The sequence below is a fragment of the Anser anser genome (genome assembly GCF_964211835.1).
Source record: "Anser anser genome assembly, chromosome: 3".
NCBI lineage: Eukaryota > Metazoa > Chordata > Aves > Anseriformes > Anatidae > Anser > Anser anser.
The window spans coordinates 50148260-50172343 of NC_139722.1; the positions used below are offsets into that span (position 1 = coordinate 50148260).

The window sequence follows — 24084 nt, forward strand, 5'->3', positions numbered from 1 at the left end:
CCCTCTATTATGTAATTCCATTTTCCAGGAGCAAAGTAGAGTGCTCTTGCAGCCTCTCACACTTCCGTTATCAAAAGGTTTTTGACTCTGTGCTCGGATTTGAAGGAGTTATTCCAGAGAACGGAAAGAAACACAAAAGCCTTGTAACTATTCAACATGCAGTACACTCCTAGGTAGCACTTAAAAATGACTTTGCAGTATTATCCACGTTCTTTGCAGTCTTTCACTGACCATGATTTTGACTGCTGCACCTCCCCTTCTCTCAAGATACATCGATGGTAAAGCTTCAAAAAAACACTGAATATAGCTCACAAGTTCCCACTTTTTTCTTTTCTTGTCTTTTCTTGTCTTTTCTTTTCTTTTCTTTTCTTTTCTTTTCTTTTCTTTTCTTTTCTTTTCTTTTCTTTTCTTTTCTTTTCTTTTCTTTTCTTTTCTTACTAATGGATCACAGTAAGATTTCATCTTCTTGTAGATATGCATATACTTTTATCATCAGATGATGCATTTTCTTGTTTAACACAGGCCCTTTGATAAAGTATACAGTACTTACCCTAACTTTGCAGACCACAGATTAGATCTGTGAAATCCAAGTATCCCTCAGTTATAGCAGTGAAAAGCAGGTTTCACTGAAAAAGCAACAACCAGGAACATTTAAAATGAACCATTTATTAAATCAAACTGTTATTTTAACAGTTACATAAGTTACACAGCATGTTTAAGTCAGAAGATTTCACAAAGAAAAAAAAATTAAACTTTTATTATGCAGGCAAAAATAGTACCACACAATATGTACCTGGGAGGGAAGAAGGGAAAGGGAATCTCTAAACATTCAAATAAGGCCATAATTATTTAAAAACAACAATAAAACAATAATAAAACCCCCCAAATCCATTTTCCTTTCAGTGTGTTCAGTGCTGCTAACTATATGTACTTTTAGTGTACAGATGTAATTGAGGCAGTGATATCTTGATAGCTAGGTTTAATGTTTTTAAAACATTCTAGAAGTGGAATAAGGCTCATTAGTACATACAGCTGCCCTCGGAATGTCAATCTCAGTTGCCTTCATTAACTTAAAATTCACAAAGTGCACAGTTAAGATATGCCAAAAAATTGAAACTGCTACTCTAACAACAGCTGCCCATGCTTAATACTTAGTGGTCTATTGGAACAAAGTATGTTCCTTCAAAAAAAAAAAAAAAGATGTGTAATAAAAGCCACTGTAAAACATTTAGTTTCAAAGATGCACTAGGAGTTTTTTGTAAACTGAAAAGTAGAAAAACATGGATTAATTATGTAAAGAAAAGAATACAAAAAACACTAGAAATGACCATCAAACTTCCAAAGAACAAGCACCACAATGGACATTAGCATTCGATTTTGTAGTGTACAGCAATGTATTAGTTTTACTCTAACCAATCCACTTCATCAAATTCTGAATCATCTTCTGAATCACTGTATTCCACAGCAATGCGACGAGAAAGTATAGTAGCAACATCATTCTCAATACGCTCATGTTTAGCTTCTTGTTCACGTTGCTCTTCAACTTTGCGCAGCTGAATACCTGAAGAACATCAGAACACAACAGTGTTACTTACTATCCTTCTTTATCATTAAAGAAGGCATTTAGCTCCTGACTCACAAAATGCTTTGCAAGCAAAAATAAAGGATGAGGACACTGTCCTCCTCAGGTGGAAGTTCTCTGTCAGAACTGCTGTAGCAGACATGACCATCAGTCTTTCTACTGCTTCTGATTCCCCATTAAAAATACACTGACGCTTTTTAGTACCATTCTAAGTGATTAAGCTGTTTTACTATTTGCTTTTCCAAACATTTTTCATACTCTCTCTTTGTGGTTTCAATTATATGTTACAGCTATTTGAGTATCCTAACAAGATAGGATTTCTTGTAACTCAGTTTTGACCATGTAATGGCCTATTTTGAGATAAAATATTACTTAAGGGTGAAACACAAAGCAGAAATAACATACTGATAAAGCTAAAATGCCAGTAACTTAGTTAAAAACATGACAGATATTATACATTTTGGAATTTATATTCACAACACTATATATTGACACCATCTAAATATGACCTAAATTCTGTACTTAATAGGCTCTGTTGTCAGCCGACAGTACATAGTTGGAATTTAAGCTATGGTAACTTAAGCCTCTGTTTCTTGTGCAAGACTTGGTCAAAAGCTTTTTCAGGGATCAACTGTGTCAGAAGGCACTTTTTTTTTTTAATTTTTTGCTGATGTTTTCTACTACTGTTGTATTTAAATATTGTTGGTTGGAAACAATACTTCTTTATTCAGATGTTATCAACCCACGTGCATATGGATGCTTTCAAAATTATTCTGAAATAGTGTTATAGTCTATCTACAGATATTACAGTACAATACAGATTCTGTACTGTGGTGTAGATGGATGGGAAAAACAGAACAGTGCAGTATGAGAAACGTTTGAGAAAGATTTACCATTCAAAGATACCACACAGTCAAACAACAGCGCTCACAGTGCAGCAGGGATTTTTCTGCCCATAGGCTGAAATGTACAGCTTGTACAACCAGCTCCTTCCCTAGATGATGAGGAAAACATTGCCCTGCATCTCTGCCACTCACTTGTGCTTTGCCAGCAGGGGACTGTGCCACCGTTCCACTACTGTGCTGAGACATGTCAAAATTAGATTCTTAACAGCTCAAGTCTTCAGCAACAATTTCTGATTGTCATTTAGATGTCGCTGTAATATGCTGATAATATCAAAATTGAAACATCCATTATCTATTCTGCTTTTATCTAGCAGTCTGTGGAAAACCAATGTTTTTGTCTTCTACACGATCTGTAGGCTATCGGAAATAGGTACATTTCCAGGTAAACAGAAATGAAGAGATAATCTTCATAGATCATCTATAAACACATGTACAGCTTTTTAATCTAACTTTAACAGAAAACCAGTTTTGCCATCCAAACTAAAGGTCTGCTAAGTGCCGTTACAAGCTGAAAAAAGTATCTGTCTGCTTGGCAACGTACACACTGCAGAGAACAGAAAGAGTTAAGAAGTGCTCCTTTAAACTAACTTCTTACAGGTGAAATGTTCCATCTTTCAAAGATGATGCATATTTAGTACACTTCCGAGAACATTCTTTTTGTTGCTTATTAGCCAAACAATTACCTTTTCGTATTGCTTCCAGCAGAACGCTTCTAGCATCACTGATCACAGGAAGAGTTGAAGGATGGCGTTTGGGTTCAGGAGCAGGAATCACTTGGGCTGGTGGAGATGGAGGCATCAGGGGGGCATGAGGGCCGGGGACAATGGTTGCGGGAGGAGGGTGCAGAACAGGGGGAGGGTGAGAAAGGGCTGCAACCGTGACAGGAGAGGAGGGTCGAATGCCAGGAGGAGGCAAGGGAGGAGGTGGGGGTGGTGGAGGAAGTCCTTGTACTTCACCTTGGGGAGGAACTGGGTGAACTGGTACAGCTTCACACACTTGTGCAGCTCTAGTGACAGGGGGAGAGGGCTGTGCTAGGGGAGGAGCAATTGGAGGTGGAGCTGGATGTAGGACTCCAGGAGCTATCTGGAGAGGTGCTGGTGGAGGTGGCACTGCTGGAGCCTGCAGAGCAGCAGCAGGAGGGGGTGGAGGAGGTGGGACTGGGGGGGGAGGAGTGGAGGTCATTGCAGCTCTTAATGACGAAGTGGACAAAGCAGATGGAAGAGGTGGTGGTGGTGGAGGAGGAGGAGTGGGGCTCACAAACACGGGTGTTCTGCCTGTTGCTGGTGATTGAGGACGGTTTTCTACCAAGCCAGGTGTGGAACTGAAATACCCAAAAACAGGACAAAAGTTATTAGAGCTGGAAAGAACAGTAAGAGGTTCATTTCTGCAACTTAAGAATATTGAACGCTGCCCATTAAAGTGTTATGTGCTGTGAAAATTTCAAGGTATTTGTACTTCACATACAAAGAAAGCTAACTCTCAATACAGAGCATGCATCAGTCTTCCAACAGGCCTTGGCTCACATCCAGCTATTAACTAAGTTTATACAAAACTGCATCTTTATCAGATGTTTCCTGTGCCTAGTATTACTCTCCCCTTCCATCCCTAAATTAACCCAAGTTATTTACCCAAGGTAAGGAAATTAGCAGTTGATTAACTGCTGCAATCCACAGACCTTAAACCAAACCAACCAACCAAAAATAAACCAAAAACCTCAAAGCACTACAAGCAGTGAGAAAGAGCTGAAATAGAAAAACGTATTTAAGATTTGATGACAGGAAGAGTGAGGCTTATATCAAAGGTCATCAACTGTACCTACAGAGAGGTATATTTATATGCTACATACTCATTATTGTGCAATGAATAGGCGAATCAAAGAAAACAAATGGAAACAGTACAACTGCTTTCCTGAAAGAGTACTAGAGTATTTCTTTCAGCTGCTGTGGTAAAACTAATCTAAAGAGCGTTGCATTGCTGTGTGTATTCTCCTGAGCACTAAAAAGACATTCTTTTCAAGAGACTAACATCTCGCTGATGTAACAACTTAACTGTCCTGTATTCCAAGTTGTATGTACCTGACCCTACACTAAGATTTTGAGTATAAGAAACAGGGGAGTGAAATATTCTAAGTACGTATCCAGTTCCAAAAAAACATAGAGAAATAGAAAATTAAAACAACTGAGAAAAAAAAAAGTCATTGTAATTTAGCAAATGTAATGAATGTAATAATTAATATATAGTTTCATCATCAGACCTTCTTACCACAACAGTTTCTCCCTTTCATATATGCTGAAACACAGCTCAGTAGTACAAATGTTAGATTTCCAAATTTTCAAAATTGCAGTGCTAAATCCTGAGGTTCCACCTTCATTCAGAAAAACATTTTCCAAACGGTTTCCCTCAGAACGTGACATAGCCAAAACACTGATGGTTAGGTGGGGCCTGTCTCCAAAATCACACACTATGAGATTTAGATTTTAACTCCTCTCTCCCAACTCCTGTGTGGCCCTGAAGCTGTGGAGATGTAAGGACTATGGACTGACACAGAATGTGTGTACTGCCTGGGCTGCATAGAAGTAACACGAATAACGATTAGTGAGTGGGGTGGTGGGAAACTAAACCTCCCCAGTAAATTTGCATGTGGCTTGATCACTCATTACCTAACACAAGGAGGCACAGGTTTCACATCTCCTGCTCCATGCATTGGAGGCGGTGGTGGTGGTTCATGTGGCCGGACCAACACGCGCTCCTCAGCTCTGTTCAGAAGTTCAGACATCTGGCTATAGGGTAATGCAGAAAGAGAATACGATCCATCCATATGGTCCACATATGCTTGAGATCTGTAGGAAAATAGCAAAAAAGTGGTCCAAGATAAGCTTTATTAAATCTAAATATTATTGCCCTCAGCTACTACTTTATACTTCAGTTCTGGTTCCGAATTCAAAGATCTTCTCTTCAGCAATGTTGCGTATTATACTCTATGACTTTTTATAACACATTCCACCTTCCATGCCATTGCTTCTAGCAGCTCAAAGGCTAGAACAGATGTATCAGACAATTATGATATCTGAAATCTGGTTTTTGACAGATATATCAGACAATTTCTAAGTGTGTGATCTTACTGTTCATTAGTCACATTACTTTGAGTTAAGTAAACATACCAATACAATCTGAAATATATACATAACAGACAGTACTATGCAACAGGGATTACACTTGGTAATGGTTTCAACTCCTCAATCCCTAGATACGAACAACCACATTCTTTTACAACATTCATGAACCATCCATCAAGTGGTAGAATTTACAACTTCAGTAATTCAGTTGAACTTGTCAGAGGTTCTATATTCCAATATATATGGAGAACATACTACTTCAGACCTAATACTTTGTAGCTATACAACAGATAATTTAAAGGTCTACTATTGCGTAGCAGCAGAAAATACAGCTATATACAAAGACAGCTTAAAATGATTCAACTTACTTGTTAATGACAACTTTTGACACTCCTTAAGGACCTGATCAGTTAGGAAATTTTAATCAACTACTCAATTAAAAATATTAGTATCTGTCCAAAATTTTCTGTTAAATTTAGATGACACATGTTTACGAACACTGTCCAACATTTATAGTGGTACTCATGTTTCCACATACTACAAGCACTGACTGTAGTATCTACGCCTATTAAATCCTCAGGGGGCATAGCTCTTACTGTGTTGAAAAGCACTGTGCTGTTCTGTGTCTGAACAACATCTTCTGCACTGGGAGTGCTCCCAAGCACTACAGCATTATTCATAATTTCATTACTGTTACTGAGATAATGGTCCTGGACAAAAAAGGACTCCTGCAACAAGTGTATCTAATATGGAATCTGGTGTACAACACAAAAAAATGACAGCAGGCAAGTGTTTCTGTCAACTACTTGACATAGCAGTTTACAAAAATAAGATATCACAAAGCTGTTCCCAGACAAATGCTCATCGCCATAACTTGAGTAGTACCCTACTGCCTGAACTGAGACCATTTTTACTTTATGAACTCAAAGAGAAGTTTTCTACAAGCAGGTTTTTCCATTTTCAGACACAAAACACTGTCACCTACAACTGTTACAATCATTCACTGCTACGCTTAAGTTTGTTTGAAAGCCTTAGTGAGTTAAACAAAATACTCCCTTGGCCAGTGAAGGAAAGAGGATTTAAAAAAATATATATTTTTTTGGAGAACAACAAATCAATTTTAACAAAACAAAACAAAACAAAAGGCAAACCAACCCCCCAAATCCACCTCCCCCTCAAAAAAAAAACACAACAAAAAAAACCTGCTAACATTATTTGTCAGCCTTCTTTTTTTCTCAGATGATAGAATCGACTTGCTTTTGGACAAGCACCACAAGAGGAAACACAGGAGGTGTACCATGTAAAATGCTGCTTTTAGCCACCTGCAAATACGTGCTGTGAAATGAGAATCCAACAGGTTGGATTTCATAATAGACTGTAACCAGAAACATCAATCAAATCTTGGATTTGCTCATGAGTAAAGAGAAGCTCAGCAATTGCATCCAAGTTCCAAGTGGACATTTGTTCACATCACACCCACCATATAGTCTTGGCAGTGTCTGCTATAAGAAAGATCAAGAGACTGGAATAATAGGGATTTTGTAGGTCAAGGCTGGAATGTAGGGACTACACTTCCTTCAAGTCACAGATGGATGACTCCAGTAACACGATAACAACACCTCTTTAAAAGATACACTGGCCGAGAATTTTAAAACTGATTTTTGATAGAGCTAAATCAATGATTTTCAATGCATTTCAAGAACAGCAATAGCATCTCATCATCTAACATTCCTCGAGCATGTTTGCTATATAGTACAAATATCTATACTTAATATAGGATAGAAAAAATAAAGAGTAACCTTGATTCAAAATGTGAAGCTGGGCCATTAGCAACTTCAATATGCTTATGTAAGAGGTTAGCATCGTCTTCTGCGAGCTCCGGACCTTGGGCTAACTTCTGCCACTCCCTCCGTCTGTCATGAGGTGCCCTTGGCACTTTTTCTGGTTCATGAGGACGATCTAGATTTTTCTGCTGTAGGAGAGTTGTGCAAAAAAGAAAATGACAACTAAGACAGTGTTTTTAAATTAGTTGCATTTAAACATCAGCCACAAAATAATGAAAAACAATCCCAATTCGAGTGCAAGAAAAAAATATAATTTCAGTCTAAACATGATATGTAAACCGAAAAGCCTTGTAAGAGACAGAAGCTTCAATTTAATATATAATTTGCTCAATAATACACTGAAAAATAATTGCACAAATAGCTTCTTATACTGTCTGAAATAAAATTCCAGATCAATTATATTTGTTGTCTCTGTGTTGAAATATACAAAATAATGGTGAAACAGAAAGTAGCATTGCCTTTTCAAGATTATTTGATTTTAAGAAAATATACACCAATTACTCAATTCCCACCAATTTATTCCTAGTTTAGAGTAAACCTATTTATAAGGATTTCATTTTTTTCTCCGTCTGTGAGGCTGTCAGAACTTTGTACTATAAAAAAGTAGTCTAGTGGAATCCCTTATTCTTGCTGTAGTCCTCCTTTTTCTCTTCGTTGAGCTAGAAGACTTCCATGTTCTGATCAACATGCTGTTAGTTACATTAAGACAGCATAAAAGCTCTAGGCCCTTCCATATTATTTTATTATTAAATATTTATTTGTTAAACTTGATGGCACTGAATGAATACAAGTATTTTTACTTGAATGAAGAGAACCATAATTGTCTCTGTAAAGTTTGAGTTGCTACTAATAGCATAACCAAAAATGTACCATACGTGCAAGTAAACCCTTTACAGGAAAAAAAAAACCACAACAATCAGGAGCTATACAAAGATAACATACATACCTTCTGCTTCCTCTTTTCCTTTCTTTTGTCCTCAGTGTCCTGCAACATTTTTTCCTTCCACAGGTCAAAGAAGTATGAAGGATTGGTATAAAACTTCAAACCCTCTTTTCCATCATCCCTGTAATACAGTCACCCGAACAGGACATGCTGTTTACTTGACAACACATGAATTCAAACATTAAGGCAAAATAAAGGCATATTATGGAACATCTAGTATTCCAGGCATGTATCAGTATCCCTGACATATTTTGCTGATGATGAACATTAAAAAGATGAACACCGACCTCCTATGCCATCAGTCTTTACCATCTTTCTTTGTGTTCAAGGTCCCAATTTTAGACAAGTAACTAATACAAATTGTAGTTAAAAAGAGTATCCTAAATAAGTGAACTCCTAGTTCAATAACTTAAATCTTGCTCTACAAATTTTAAGTAAATTTGAGTGCTAGTGTTGTAACTACTGATTTAAATTAGCTTTGGATCAGCAGACAACATTCGCTTCCATTAAAAACCTTTCTTTCTACATATTTAACCACTTGTTTTCTTCACTTCTCATCCATCATCATTTACACGGTTTAGTATATACAAATCAAAAAGACTTTTTATTACCATTGTTAGATTAGGGTAAAATCTGAGTAAACTTGAGTAAGTTTTTAACACTTAAAATGTCTTCTGCTGCCTGTATTCCTCGAGCAGCTTCATAGTTTTCTAGTGTGGCTCCTCAGATTTTCAAGTGCTACTCAACATGAGCAAAGTGACTGAATATTTATTACAAATTTTATTTGTCTTTATTACAAAAAAAATCAGCTAGAAATTGGCTTTGATTTTTTTTTTTTACACTAACCTGTAAGGGGTGAGAATGTTAAGTGGAGGAGGCTGCTCACAAATGTCGTAAGTTTCTTGCAAAGGAATAGGCAGAGTTTTGCGGTCAAACAGCTGCTGATCTTGAATTGTGGAACTGCGGAAAGCTTTCCTCATTGTAATGTCCTGCAATGACACTGAAAGGGGATATTGTCATTTTAATAAAAAAGGCCAAAGATAGTTTATTTGGTTTAATCTGGAATTGCTTAATGACAGAATACAAATATTAAGCATTATGACTATTACCTTATGCGCAGCACAAATGCATGTTCAGCAAATATAAATTCATCTAGCACTACTGCCATGGCAAGATACTGTCAGATTATGTGAAAAACATGTTTGTAATGTTCTAGTTCATTACCCTTTATTTAGCTTCCTAGAAAACTTTTGCTCACCTAGACAGATTATCAGAACTCTCTCTCTCCAAAGTAGTTCAACAAATTGCTTAACGTAGCTGTAAAATACAATTCTGTAGTTCAGAAATACCCGATAGCATCTACCAACTCCATTTCATAATCCTTTTAGCACTAAAACTCTCTGTTTTGAGGTGATTTTACCTTTGTCTGTCATTAACATTTCTGTTCCTTGCATGTAGGCAGCAGCTCGTCCAAAGGCCCTTCGAGATGCCAAACCAGCAAATCACTTAAACTTCTTCTACTGATATCAGTGAGTTTTAATGGAAGGAACACTTTGTTCCAACACATGAAAGTAGTCAAATGCTGTTTTTTTTATCAGACTGTTTAATTGAGATGAGACCACTCTGTTTAATTCAGGTGAGACACCTTGAGTTTTTAAGTACACTAAATTACGAATATCAATGATCATTATGTAAGATTCAAAGGAAAAATAAAACTAGATGAATTCAATAGATTAAACAGGGACTTGAAACATACTGACTTTCTGTTGCTAAAGCCTGCCTATATTTTTCTATCTTGCAATCACTGAAATTTAGAAAAAGATCAATGGAAAAGTGACTACTTGATGAAACCTACACCTTCAATTCCTGGAACAGGATACCTGTTCAGTGTCACGTTACTATTTCTCCGTGATGGTCATTTACTACTTCTGTGAAGCCCACGTGTCTCAAGACTTACTTTGTAGCCTTTGTGAAATAAGCTAAATAAGTCAGCAGCCCTTTTCACTGGTTCAGATATTTTAAAAAGTAAAATAAAATCACAAACAACTGATACTGAAAGCAGGCAATTTTATAACACGATACAAAGAGAGCATTTTCATTACATTCATTTCATTTATTAAGAAATATATCTACGTGTGTGTGTGTATAAAATAAACATATATATATATATTTATGCTGACAGTAGTGCCCGTTTACCCAAGATGAGAGGATGCCTCCCCCATTTCAATTCTTTAGAGAAAATCACTAGGGTCTTTTGCAACTATTTTTTTTTTAAAGACTACATTGACTTAAGCCAAAAGCTGTGTTTACTCTGTTTCCTATAACACATACAAGTGTCTGTGCATAAACACACAGGCAGAGCTGGATTTCTATTGTATAATCACAAAGAGGCAGAAGGCAGGATTTTTTCCAGAGGGCTTGCAATTCATGGAATGTTCTCTCTTCTTACCTAAATGTATTAGCAGCATCCTTTGTGAGGCTAAAGATAGGATTTATGTGATTTTCAGTTTGGCTTTTGAAGTTTATTGCAGTTGGCAAGGTTGTGGGTGCTGAAGTTTGCTCCTCTTTACCCTTAGATTGTATTTCATTACAGTATCTTTTATTCTTTTAATACCTTTAATTAGCTGCTCAGAAGCCTTTTTAAGTGTGTGAAAGAAGTGTTATAATGTACAAATACCAGCTAGGATTCTCAGTTTCTACAGGTATTTTTGTACTCATAAATAACCATACATATTTTGTACCTGTCATGAAGTACATGTTTTTTTGCTGGCAAAAGTTCACAAATAAAATAAAAGAACTAGGGTTTGCCTAATCTAAAAACCCATTTTTTATTTTTATTTTTTTTAGAATCTTTTATGTTTTAGCTGTTTTTCAGGTTGCTAGTTTTGCAAATCTTACCAAACATACTTGTTGAGAGTTGCCTGGTAATCTTGCAAGTCTTTAACTGCCTGTTATTTATTGGAGACTATGCCAGTAAAAAAAAGCAAGTTAGCATGCTTCACTTTGAACCTGTCAACATTCTGAAAGCAATTAAATAAATTTATTGTACTAAATATGAATTCAGTTCTTTGTTTCAATATTAAAATATTCACAGGGTATGTGACACCATATTACTGAGACATTCATTATTCTATAAACTCTTTATTTGCATTCCATACTTGATCTCTAGTGAGCAAATACAGCTGGGCTTGTTCATAATCTCCATTTTCTTATTTTAATTTCCACTTTTTAAAAACATGTACAAGGGAACATCACACCCGAGGATAATCAATCAACAGCCAGTAAGTGTAGATTACTTCCTCTCTACTAGGCTAAAGAGCAAAGATCTTCAGAGAAAACACACACTGCTGAATTCCAAACAGCCAAAAGCATTTCCTGCATTGATATTCAGTGAAAGGTATTCAATGAAAAGCATGCCATTATTCAAAACAACTGACTAAATTATGATATTATTAAGGAAATGAAAGGGCACAGAACACAAAATACTGAGAATTATGACAAAATACTGATATAACTAGCCTACAGAAAGGGATTGGGTAAATGGCATGTTGCAAACACAGGATATGACCCTGGGCACCGTATATAACCACAGTTTGGCTCACAAAGCCGCTTGTTTAGCTTGCCAGCTGGCTAGGAAACAGCAGCGCCATGTGTGTGGCTTCCCACCTCCAGGGTGGGAAAAACGCGAGAACCTGGCTGGTCATCTGGCCACTTAGCTTTGGCTGAGTGACAAAGTAGCACAGCGAGAGAGCAAACGGGTTGTATGTGTGAATTCAGGTGTGGGGAGATGGGGGACACTGAAGGAGGAGTTAGAAATGCTGCAGGGATTTAACTTGATGCTCATAAATTTGAGCCTCCAGTTGCCTAACTCCTAATCAGCACCAAAGTCTTTGTATGGCCCAAGATCTTATATTTTGTATGGCTACACTTCTCCAAAAGTCCATCTGTTACACCACTTGTGCTTACTGCTATGTACAAAAAACAGGGTCTGTATTTCCTTAAAAGTTGAGGTGCTCACAGTTTAGTTAAACACCCATTCAAGACTCTGAATAAATGCCAGTTTATCTTTTCTTTATCTGTTCTTGGGACAGTATGAAAAGACCTATTCTACCACCCAGTCTAACTGTCTCTAACCACAATACTTTCCATGTAATTAAGAATTATTTATCTCAGAAAGCTAAACCACCAAGATTTTGTACACCTGGTTTTGAAAAAGATTTAAGTCCATTTTTATTCATAAACAAAAGCAAACTAGAAAAAAACCAGGTATTTAAATTACACTTGAATAATACACAATAAAAAGCTTTCTTCTGGGCTGAACTACAATGAAATATGAATATGTACTACTGATATGGCTTTTAATAATGCTTTACCTCCCATTAAGCCTCTCTTCAGATTTCTCTCCTCTTAGTATCATTAAAATGCAATCCCCAATTTGTAGCAGAAGTTAGGTACAGAGCACATCTGCGTACTGACAGAAAGTAGCTACTTTTACATTTCAAAGATATTAAATATTACATTTTATCTCACCATAAGAAAAAAAAATGTTAAAGACACCAGATGTTTTATTCATTTAAACTCAATCCAATACACAAAATAATATATGTTCCTTTTAGAGCTCTCTCTACACTTTTTGCAGAATTTCATCCTGAAAACTTTAAGACCATGACCTTTTGAATGTCACAGCTATATCTCCTTGCAGAACTGAACGACTATGAGAAATTATATACAAATCAATGGATTCAGTTGCCTACAATTCCCTTCCTCTGTTCAAAAATTTACCAGTGATTTGAAAAGTGCATGGAAGAATGACAATGTAAATATCTAATGGACATCATGGTCTTAAGAACCCAATTAAAAGTAATTAATGGGGGTAGGTGTTCTTGTGTTTTTTGTTGTTGTTGATGTTTGTTTTTTTCTCCTGAAAATTTTCATTAAAGATTTGTGTGATTCACTTCCTGAAGACAGTCTAATCCTGAAGTCTGATTTCCACTTCATATATATATATATGTATTATATATAACGATTCAAAAAAATATATAAATATAAATAAATAAATATATATATTATATATAACGATTCAACTTCACCAAAGCCTAGAACCTCACACCTACCAGGTTTCTCGCCCATCAGAATACTTCTGACTAGTCACTGCAGGTCTAATACTTGCTAAGCTGAGAGATTGCTTCTCCAGGATAGAAACTACTTTCCTATGGGCTTGTCCCCAAGACAAGCAATTCAAATGTTCTATCATACTCGTAAAAACAACAGCAGCTCAAGCACTTTTTGGATAGGGAATTTATGTAGCTTAACTACTACAGGTAAACAAAGAGACAAATGCTAGAGCAATCGTTGTAGGAGGACTAAGAAGTTGCTTTAAATGCAGCACGTGGCACTAAGAAGCCCAGAGCAGCACGTGAGGGAACTGAATCACCCAGCTGCATCAAGCAGCGAATCTGCTGGTGGGTCTCAACAAAGCCGCTACATTATTCAACAAATGACATTTTGTCCACATCCCTCTTTATATACAAAGACCAAATTATGCAATATCATGGCTTTGACACTGCTCCATTGAGCCTTGGACACACAAATTTAGAACTGATTTACTTACTAAATAACCCCCAAATTGAATCAAGGGCTAAGAAAACCGGAAGAAAAAGCAGAGAAGCAAAAGAAAGCAGCTGGAGCTCAGCCATCTGACAGGATCTTTGAGAGGGACACGTGCTCAAATCCAACATTCAGTTGCACGGAGAAGTGCCAAGAAAAGGGTCCTACTACACAGCTTAATTGAACCGTCTTTTTCTTTAGTTGACTTTGGTGGTAAATTTGTTTATGAATTAATTGACAACAGTGTTATTCTCCACGTTAATATGTTATATGTAGAGCTCTTGACCCAATTTTCATGTGCTCCCTCTTCTGAACTTTTATGACATTTATATGCAATTCACCAAATTCCTCTTCAGGAGGCTAGAGATGGTGAGTGAGCTGCCTCTACAATGGGATTTACTATCCTTTGCCCCGAGTCTCACAATGGGCTGACAACACTGATTTGAAAGTTAACCGAGTCTCCCATTTTCCTAAGTACACAGACCACAGCTACTTCGTAGCTGCCAAGCAATTCTTCCATGACAGAAGGATTGTATGCCAGGAGTCAAGTTCTTCAGTACACAGTCTTAACCTTGGTTTCATTTGGTTTTATTCTTTCAGATACTGTAATAATTCCAAATGATGAGAAAACACTCGGACTACTCAAAAATTCTAGAGCTTTTTTCTACTTTGACTCTACCAGAAACACTTTGTCAAGTATCTGAACCTTGTTCAGTGAATCTGACTTGTGCTGGTTTTGCTCGTGCTGCTTAGCTTTAAATGAATCTTAATTTTTTTCCTCTTGTGTAATAGCATTGGGCCCAAAGGAACACATTACATCTTTTATTACTGCCTGTTGGCAAAGAACTATCAAATGAGACTCATTTTGCAAGCATAGCCCATTTTGCACATGCTGTTAGCTGAATAGAAGTACTGAAATTTGCTTAATCCTTGACTGGGTTAGGAAAGGTAAGAAAGGTAAATCCAAATGTCTTCTGCAAACCTTCATGCATTACAAGTTTCCAGCTATTTTAGCTATGACCAAGACTAAAACAAGATCATTTGTGATAAACTACTAAATTTCAAGCCCCAAAGAGGATACTGAAGGTGAAAAGGTTTCCTGATCCCTGATCTTTACAGAACTAGAATGCCAGGTTTCCTCTCATCTCTTTTGCTCTCGTCTGGTGACTCATTCTGGACAGACTTTTGTGAATAAGGAACGCTGGGGATGGCTCAAGGACTGGCTCAAGGACTGGATATTCTTAGTTAATAAAAGCAGTCATTTAATAGCTCCTGACGCTGAGGACTGTATGTGTTCCTCGGAAGTACTAGCAGTCATTGTTCTTTTCACAGAATCTTAGAATGTACAATTCTATCTCTTTTATGGAATGAGAGACAAATCCAGGGTATCAGATTCATGTCACTATTAGCTGCTCTGGACTCGATCAAGTAGACCTCTTTGTAGCTTCGTTTCCTTTATTCAGTCTCTTTTCTTACATATGCAGCTTAGCAAATACATATGCAGTTCTGTGACAAGTTATTGATCTGGTGCATTTGGTACTACAGACTATTTAAAAATATTTCTGGCAATTCTTTAACATCAAATAGGTATGAATATGTAGTTCTGAAACCTATAACCACACTTGTCAAAGGCCACTTACACTGTAAAGTACAAATTTCCATCTCACTATCCTGTAACATCCTTAAGACATTTCTGTATGACGGTCTCTTTATTTTCCTGGAATGTGAATGGTTGCCATGCCAGATGTGCCATATCACCATAAATCCCACTCTGATCTAAAAGAGTAACAAAGTTCTCTAGGGTAAACGTGGAAATGACATCAATACTCTAGAGTCTTGCAGCTGTTACAAGATTACAATGGCTGACAATTTGTTACTGTACACTAACAGATTTGTGTCATTATCCGATCATAGTAAACATGGTATTTTATTGGAAAAAGAGGTGTATGTGTATGATTTATGCTCAGTTGTCAAGAGACTTGGAAAATCCCATTAATGTAAGAATTCCCCTAGGCGAGTCATGGTTTTCTGGAAAATCTGCCACAAGCTGTGAACAGCTGTCTTTCAAAACCTGCTCTGAAATAATTGTCACACAATGTACAGAATCTAAACTTCCTTAGCTTGATTTTTCTAATAGTGAAATTGCAACATAGGTAACAAAACAGCCTGAGAACATGCTCCTGGCTTGATGCTTTGTTGTTCCTGTATGACATGCCACCATCATACCTAGACATTTGGAACTGAAACAGCTTTCTATACTTTAAAATTGGGTCCCACAAGCAATCTGAAGTTATTTTTCATGACGGGATGTTGCTCGACTTTCCAGGTCTTAGCCACATAGTCTAGAATACCCTAAAACTGGGGTTACAGGAACTTTCATAGTTTCACCTGTAACCAGCAGATATCCAAGGAAGACAAAAAAGTGTCATGATGTTTGCATATTAGCTGGTCATTGTTCTTATAATAATCCCAAAGTCCATGCATCATTTCAATCCCATAAAAATTCTATTTTATAAGCACTAGCCATATCCTATTGACTGTTAGAAGTACTTGTTTTCTCAATGCTACCAATCTTTATATTACTGAAAGCTATTTAGGAAGAATCCAAGGGAGTATATAGCATCATAAATGGAGCTATACAAGTTCATACAAAATATAAGATGGTATCAAGTTAAGTGCAAAAACCCTATCTGGACAAATGGTTACATCCCATGGGAATGAGTAGGAAAGTTACTAAGGAAAAGAATAAGGATGCATTCCCAGGAATTCCCATAATATCGCAATTTATTAATATTACTAACACTAATACATAATACTACTGAAGAGACACAAACTCCTATAGCAATTTTTATGTAAAGTTGTTGGCAACAGTAGTGTTCAGTAACCATGAAAATTTTGAGCTCAGAAAGCTGCTCAAGGCTATAAAAACAGCCAGTAGCAGAAACAGAAATGAACCTCACTTTCATGATGCTCTGCTCTGTGTTCATATAAATATAATTTAAGCTATTCTTATTTCTATTTCACGTATCAGTGATTTTAGGGGGACGAAATAAGAAATCTTCAATGCAGACATTAACTTACGTTCTTCTTCCTTTGGATCAAGTTGCGTAACACTGACAGATAGGCGATCCACACGTTCTTGTAGGGAGTTGACTCTAAATGAGAAACTGTGTGCTTCGTTGAAAAGTTCACCAAATATATCTTCAGCATATTTACCTAAAATAGGGGGGAAAATACCACAGGATGAGTTTGCTTTTAGAAAGAGTTCTGATAATTATTCTCCTTAAATAAGTAAAGCTAAGGTGCGTGAGTATCAGCAGTAACAATCTGTACTTACTAAGGTATTTAAGAATGCTTCAGAAGAATAAATAAAAGTTAAATATTTAATTTATAATTTATTTATCATAAATGACATTTTATACTTCACAGAACAGACATACAGTTGGGTAAAACTGACTGAACTATGCCGATACCCAAAGAACTAGACTATTAGTTTCTTGGATATGTATAAAAGGACAACCTATAGCATCTGTATGAGCATTAACTGATCTTTCCAAGTGAAATTTATCTCAGCATTTCTCAAAATGGCATACAGCTTCCATTCCTACAGTTCAAAACACCTTTCAAAAATGAAAGAGCAGACGTCTACATCTAGGTTACTTAAAACCAGCCTATTCAAAAATACTCATTAAAAGAATGACTTCTACTTTGAAGGGTTAAAATTCTAGTAACTGACTAATTTATACTGAAAAAAAATAGTCTCCTTTGTTCACTTTGATGCACATCACAAATTTAGCCCAACAGACCAGGAGATTCAGGTATCATGTCATGAGAAAAGGCTCAGTAATGATTTTTCTTCTACAGATGGAATGCTCTACAGAGTGCTTCTAATGCACCCTGAACTCAGCTTGATTAGTCTGACAAAGCCACTGAAAATGCACCAGGCTATCAAAATCTGTATCCACATTATTGAAACAACATGTGATAGCTTTTAAAATGTTCTATCATGCTGTACATATGTAATTCGTGTGCTGTTTGTGCACTTACGTTGGTTTTGGAAGTATAAATCTCACAAATTTCTAACTACCTGGTCTGCACACAAGTTCTCACAAGTACAGCAGGAAAAGCTATTTATGAAATCTCTGCCTTCATTGCACAATAACTCTGGAAGTATACATAAAAATGAGGACACTTAAAGACATCAAAAGGACAAAAATTAAATCCCTACAGGTAGTGTGGAAACTAAGGATACCACGTGATGGGTACAAGGCCAGTACACGACCATTTATTAAGACTTAGGTAATGGCAATAAAAAACAGCACAAATAAACACAACAGAATATAAAGGGAGAAATTAGAAGACATGTACAAATGAAGAAAATAGAAAACATCGCAAATTGCGGCATATTAAATGAGAAGAAAAAAAAAAAAAACTAGCCTGAGGAACAACTAGCAAACTACTAATAAATATTCCTTCAAACACATGAGGAACAAGAAAGCCTGCAAAGGATGCAAAGGAGTCTGTAGAGCCAACTGATAATGAAGGTATAAGAGGAGCACTCAGAGAAGACAAGATCACTGGAGACGAGCTAACTTCACACCTTCTACTGGTGTGGGAAAGGAACTGTAGAGATCCTCATGCCAGAACTCTTCTTTGTGGGAGACTTGTCAAAGAAAATGAAGTGACTACATAAAAAGTAAAGAAAATAAATTGACAAAACGAACAGTAACTATTTGTAAATCTCCTTAATACACACTGGAAGGTGGCAAGCACAACATTAAGTTTCAGTAATTTTTTCATGGAGTATCTTGAGAGCTTCAGGCCTGTAAACCTGATATCCGAACAAATTAGTATAAATCATTATGAAGAATTGAATTAACAGCCACCTGGATGACTTGAGAAGAGTCAATGCAGCTTTTGTAAAGGTAAGCCTCTGCAGGTTTACAAGCACACAGATGGAGTGCAATGATCTAGTTAGATTTCCAAGAGTTTTGAAAGTCCCTAGCCAAAGCTTTTTAGGAAAGCTTAACAGCCACGGCATAAAAAGTAAGAGACATGGCACAGATAATAATTCCTCAAAAGGTATAAAACAGAGGATAGGAGTAAATAACTGGTCTTCACAGTTGAGAAAGGGAAGGCTTCATAGATTTCTGTACTGGGATCTATGCTGTTCTAGATAACTGTAGATGACCTAAAAAAAGATTAAAGTTTGGCAGTGATACCAAGGCATGGAAAAGAAACACAGCATTAGCAAACACATAGAAATCTAGCTGGTTGAAGAGGCTTCCAAACTGTAAGCAGTTGAAGGCTGAGAGATTAGTAGGAGCAAAGTATCATACATGCTTATCTTGCTCTTATTCTTCTTGAGGCATCTGTTACTAGCCACAGTGAGAAGCAGATAAAAGGTATAGCCGGTCTTAGAACCGTATGTCTGACGACTAGGCCACAGTAAAAGAGATGGAAAGTTAATAAAGTCTATTTAGCTGGCAACTCACCTAACACAAGACTTTCTAATATACGTCTTGAAACTCTGAAAAGTTTATGTTCTTTAACCTGTATCTGAAGCAAGAGAAATTACTTAAAAATGAGATCCACTAAGAGCAAGATTACTAAATTTTTAATATACATTTACTATAAACAGATTTAATCTTTCTGATAACATATTCAGATATATTCTAATTATTCAATTTAATTAGACAACTCATGTAATATTCAGAGACATACAAATTAAAATCAAGCATAAAATTTCACATATAGATGTATTTGAAGGCTAGTTTGTTTTATCTATATCATTTAATCAGGCTTACAATTCATCTACCTCATTAATGAGCTCCAATTGCAAATAATCTGTCTCAAAATCTTTTTATTATTTTGCATACAGCCACAAACACATTGCACAGAATAATTTGCCTGTGCTTATGAACATTAATCCTCGAATGGGAAATACATTAAAAACAACCTGTCGTGTTTGAAGTGGTATGCAACCATAATGTTGTCTCTACCTACATGCCTGTTGGCAGTCTTCTTTGTTTTTCGCTTGAAGCATATTGAACTAAATGAGTTTTCAAGCCAAACAAAACGTTTGCTTTTAGTGAAATGTATAACTTCCATTCAAATGAATACTATGCATGAATGTATGTATACAAGACTTTTAATCCAGTATTTGTTTATTTTGATGTCTTTGTGTGTATTCCATATGAACATATCTTCAATTCTGAATGATTTACAAAAGAGATGATGACAGGCGAAAACAGTGAACAAGCCAAAGTGTCACAAAAACTCACATAACTTACAACAAAAACTTAGAGTAAAAAAAAAAAAACGAAACATTCCAAACTCATTGGTAGGATGCTCAGTATTTAATAAACACAGTTGCTCACATTCCAGTTAATGTATAGGTAAATAGGTTAGAATGGTAAGAATCAAGATTAATGTCATTACGTAAAATGAGTAATTACCAAAGTATTATCAGCAGTGCAGATCACTTCCATCATTATGAGACTGATCAAAAACTCTACTCGTGTTTCACACAGTACAATAAAGAGAATGACAGATGACCACAACAATTAAAATAATAATGCCTTAGGATTTTGGTCATAGCTGGAAACATAATACCAGATTAAAAAGATCAGTGATTTGTTTACCTATTAATTTATTTGCAGAAGACTATATTGGCATTTATTTCGACATCTGTAAAAATCTTATTGTATTTGCAAAACTTGCTTAATTGACCAGAAATATACCTAAATTTGCCATTTTCAAAAGGCAAGCCACATTCCCTCAAATATTACCAGTTGTCCTTCTCAGTCCATCATTCTGTCTTTTATCAGCAGATCACAAAGTTCTTTTCATTTAAATAAGAGGACACATAAGCATTTATTTTAAATTCAGGAATGCATTTATCAGCTCATTCTTTTTGCAACTTCTTGTCTCAAAGAGCTCTATTCATGGTAACTTTCAGTAAGAAACTGACACCAGGATGCAGCTCCCTCTGGTGTCAATGTCCTTTTTTGTGACAGCCAAATAAAATGTCCTGGAAGTGACAAATAGTCCTGCCCCTAAGAACGTATGCGTGATAGCCTTTTTTGGACAATTCTTCTCCTGACATTTAAAACACCTACAAGCTAAAAATGGAATACTAGCTAGTAGCTATTAGGTGAAAATAGAATAAAAATAATAGCGCTTACTGCCTTCCTCATTTTTTTTAAACTAAACACACCAAAACATGTATCATCAATTTCTGTTCATTACCATGGCAATTTAGCATACAATGGCTTATAAAATCTGAAAAAGCTATGGATCAGTTTTACAGTTATCAATCTTTCACCGTTTTTTCCTCATTTATTTTTTATCACCTAGTTTTTGCCTAAAATTTATTAAACGTTTGTCCAGCACTGACTTCTGTGCACAAATTAATAATCTCTAACTATCCAATACAGTAACAGGTAGGGATACTAAGGTATAAGAAACACCATTTTTGTACTGTTCTCAGGACTCGGAATGTATCAGGTGAACTGAAATCAACTACAATCCCTACACAGTGTTTTGAACCCTACACAGTGTTTTGAACCCTATTTGAAACTAACTGAAGTGCGGCAGAAGAGAGGCCTTGTAAGTCTTAACACATTGAGTTGTATGAATTCCTGGAACCACACATATACACTGCAAGATTGGGTACAACTTAGCAGTCCCTCTCAAAACTCCAGTCCTTAAATTCACCTCAATTACTGCATTCTCTATGCTGTGTCCATTAGCAAAACTTAAGGAATGGGTGTTTAAATAAATCATTTTACAACACCAGATCAGTTACCATCAGATGAAGTTACAGGCTCTCAGACAAGGAGTGGGACCTGAATCCTGATGGAAGAAGCCTTTTCTTTTCTTTAAAAATGCAAAAGGACAGTAAAGAGTTCCAAGCCCTTTGACTGCACCTAAAGCTGAAACAGCAACCCTCAGATCTGTTATGCTATCAGCAGCCTTTAGGAACTATGGTCTAAATTTTAAGTAACTATCTGAATAAATAAACTGATCATTTGAAGTGCTCAATGCCATAAAACACCATCAATTTGCAAATTCAAAAAGATGACCAGTAAATCTCAGGCCAATGTGAGATGCATCGAGTGGGACAAACAAAACCAAGACAACTGTTAAGTGTTGCCAAAAATATTACTCTTAATTAATTTAGCCTTAACTTCTTCATCAATCTTCATCTGGAACTCAGCGTAGGGACAGAAAATTAACATGTACACAAGCAAAATCTAATCCACCTATCATTAAAAATATTGATACACGTTTATAAAATGCACATATAATATATACAATATTTAATATGCATTTAATGTTTTGACATATTTAACAATGTATAATGTACTTACCATAATAAATGCTAAATATGTTAATATATTAAAATATAAAAACCTCAAAATATTATTACAGTTTAAAAATATAGGTTTGGTAATTTGACTTTTGAAACAGCTGTAGAAATTCATAAAATATCAGAAAGAATAAGCTAACCATTGGGTCTGTTACCCACTTACATGCTATCATTCCTTGATTTCTATTATTTCAATTCCACTCTCATACGAAACAATATTTTTGTTCAGTACATTTTGTAAAAAGAGAAGCATAGAACAAAGGCAGCAGTAAAACCCACCTTATGTCCTACTTCATTCTTTTCCCAATATTCTACACTATGCAAAATTACACTACTAGCTACTGAACAGTTTCTTCCTACATTATATAGCATATATATTAGAAAATAATCTTTCAGGATAATTAATTACCACATAAGCCAGTGTGAATATATAACCAGGGTCCCTTTATGCAGAAAAACAAGAAAGCTATTCTTTCTATTAACATATTTTTTCATCCTCAGTTAATTTTGACATATAACTTAATATATCCGTTGCCTGTTGATTCAGCTTCTCATCTTCACTACATTAATTTCATTTAATTAAATGCTTTAGCAAAAAGGCAAGGTATATCAGAGTTTCACTGAAAACCCTGGGCTTGATTCTCATTGGATTATTTCAACCTCACTGTTCAGTGAGGCTGCTCTGTGGCTAGGAGATGGACTAAAGTTAAAAGACTGAACTGTCTTCCAGGCTTGGAGATAAGATCCTTGGTAGATCCTTGAAACCTTTAGTGGCTGTGGATGAGCAAGCTCTGGAAAATCACGTAACTAAATATAGTTCATGTATGCTAATTAGGAACCTATCATTATGAAGACGTAAGAGCAATCCGTAAGGACCGGCGGTGAGGATTGTAACTGTACAATCGTACTATTGAAGAGACAACCCGGTTCCTTTAGCCAGCAAAGATGAACCAGGCATTTACCAGACAACCTGACCAGGATATCAAAAACTCGGGTAAAGGCCAACTCTGGAGCAGGTCTTATGCTTCTTGTTGACATTCAAGCAGAAAAAGGCATCCTTCAAAAACCTTCAGTCATAGAGGTCTGAGATACCATTTCCCATCTCCCACCAAGGATACCATCAAGTAAACTAGCTGAGCTTATCATTCTGCAGTGCTCAGAAATGTGGGAAAGAGACTGCTGGGAGCTGAACCTGATGTTGAAGGCACCAGTCTTAATAATCCGTTCACAGGGAAGTCTTACGCTTCCTTCAGTGCTCTATGTAGGCAAGAAATTAATGACTTGTAGGACTTCACACTACTCTGATTTCTAACACAGCTGTTTTCAATGAGAAATTATTGACCATTTGCTCACTCCCTCATTATCATTTGAAATGGAGATGAATCAGCATCGTATTGCTGATGCTGCTACTACTGGAGAGACACCATCAAGAAATCAGACAGGAGTCTTTGAGAGGATGGAGATCTCTGAAAAGCACTGTAAGCCTTCAGTTTTTGAGCCCACCAGTTCCCTTAATACCATCTGCATAAGAACATTTTCTCTAGCATTCCCTGGTAATCATAGTAAAACAAAGAAAGAGGGGTGACTAATGAAGAAAATTCACAGAGAACGCTGAATATTCTTGCAAGCACAGCGAGAAGGAGGATTCCCACAGCAGGAACCTGCTGTAAGGATTCTGCTGGTTCTGAAATACCGACTGAAGTCCTAGCTGCA

The 24084-nt window shown here is 36.3% G+C and overlaps 1 protein-coding gene across 11 annotated transcripts in view; it reads right to left on the minus strand.

The window, feature by feature from the left end:
* Positions 1 to 648: 648 nt before the first annotated feature.
* Positions 649 to 24084, minus strand: part of WASF1 (WASP family member 1) — an 85932-nt gene continuing 62496 nt past the window's right edge. For 8 of the 11 annotated variants that reach the window (XM_083832521.1, XM_083832525.1, XM_083832526.1 and 5 more), the window contains 7 exons: positions 17079 to 17213; positions 9237 to 9390; positions 8394 to 8511; positions 7403 to 7575; positions 5148 to 5327; positions 3171 to 3808; positions 649 to 1561 (listed from right to left, as the gene is read on the minus strand). In XM_083832521.1, the coding sequence (XP_083688647.1) occupies positions 1404 to 1561; positions 3171 to 3808; positions 5148 to 5327; positions 7403 to 7575; positions 8394 to 8511; positions 9237 to 9390; positions 17079 to 17213 (1556 nt within the window). In that variant the 3' untranslated portion in view covers positions 649 to 1403. Of the gene's footprint in view, positions 1562 to 3170; positions 3809 to 5147; positions 5328 to 7402; positions 7576 to 8393; positions 8512 to 9236; positions 9391 to 17078; positions 17214 to 19492; positions 19557 to 24084 lie in introns of all 11 variants that reach the window. The other 3 variants (XM_083832524.1, XM_083832522.1, XM_083832523.1) reach the window with 2 other exon arrangements.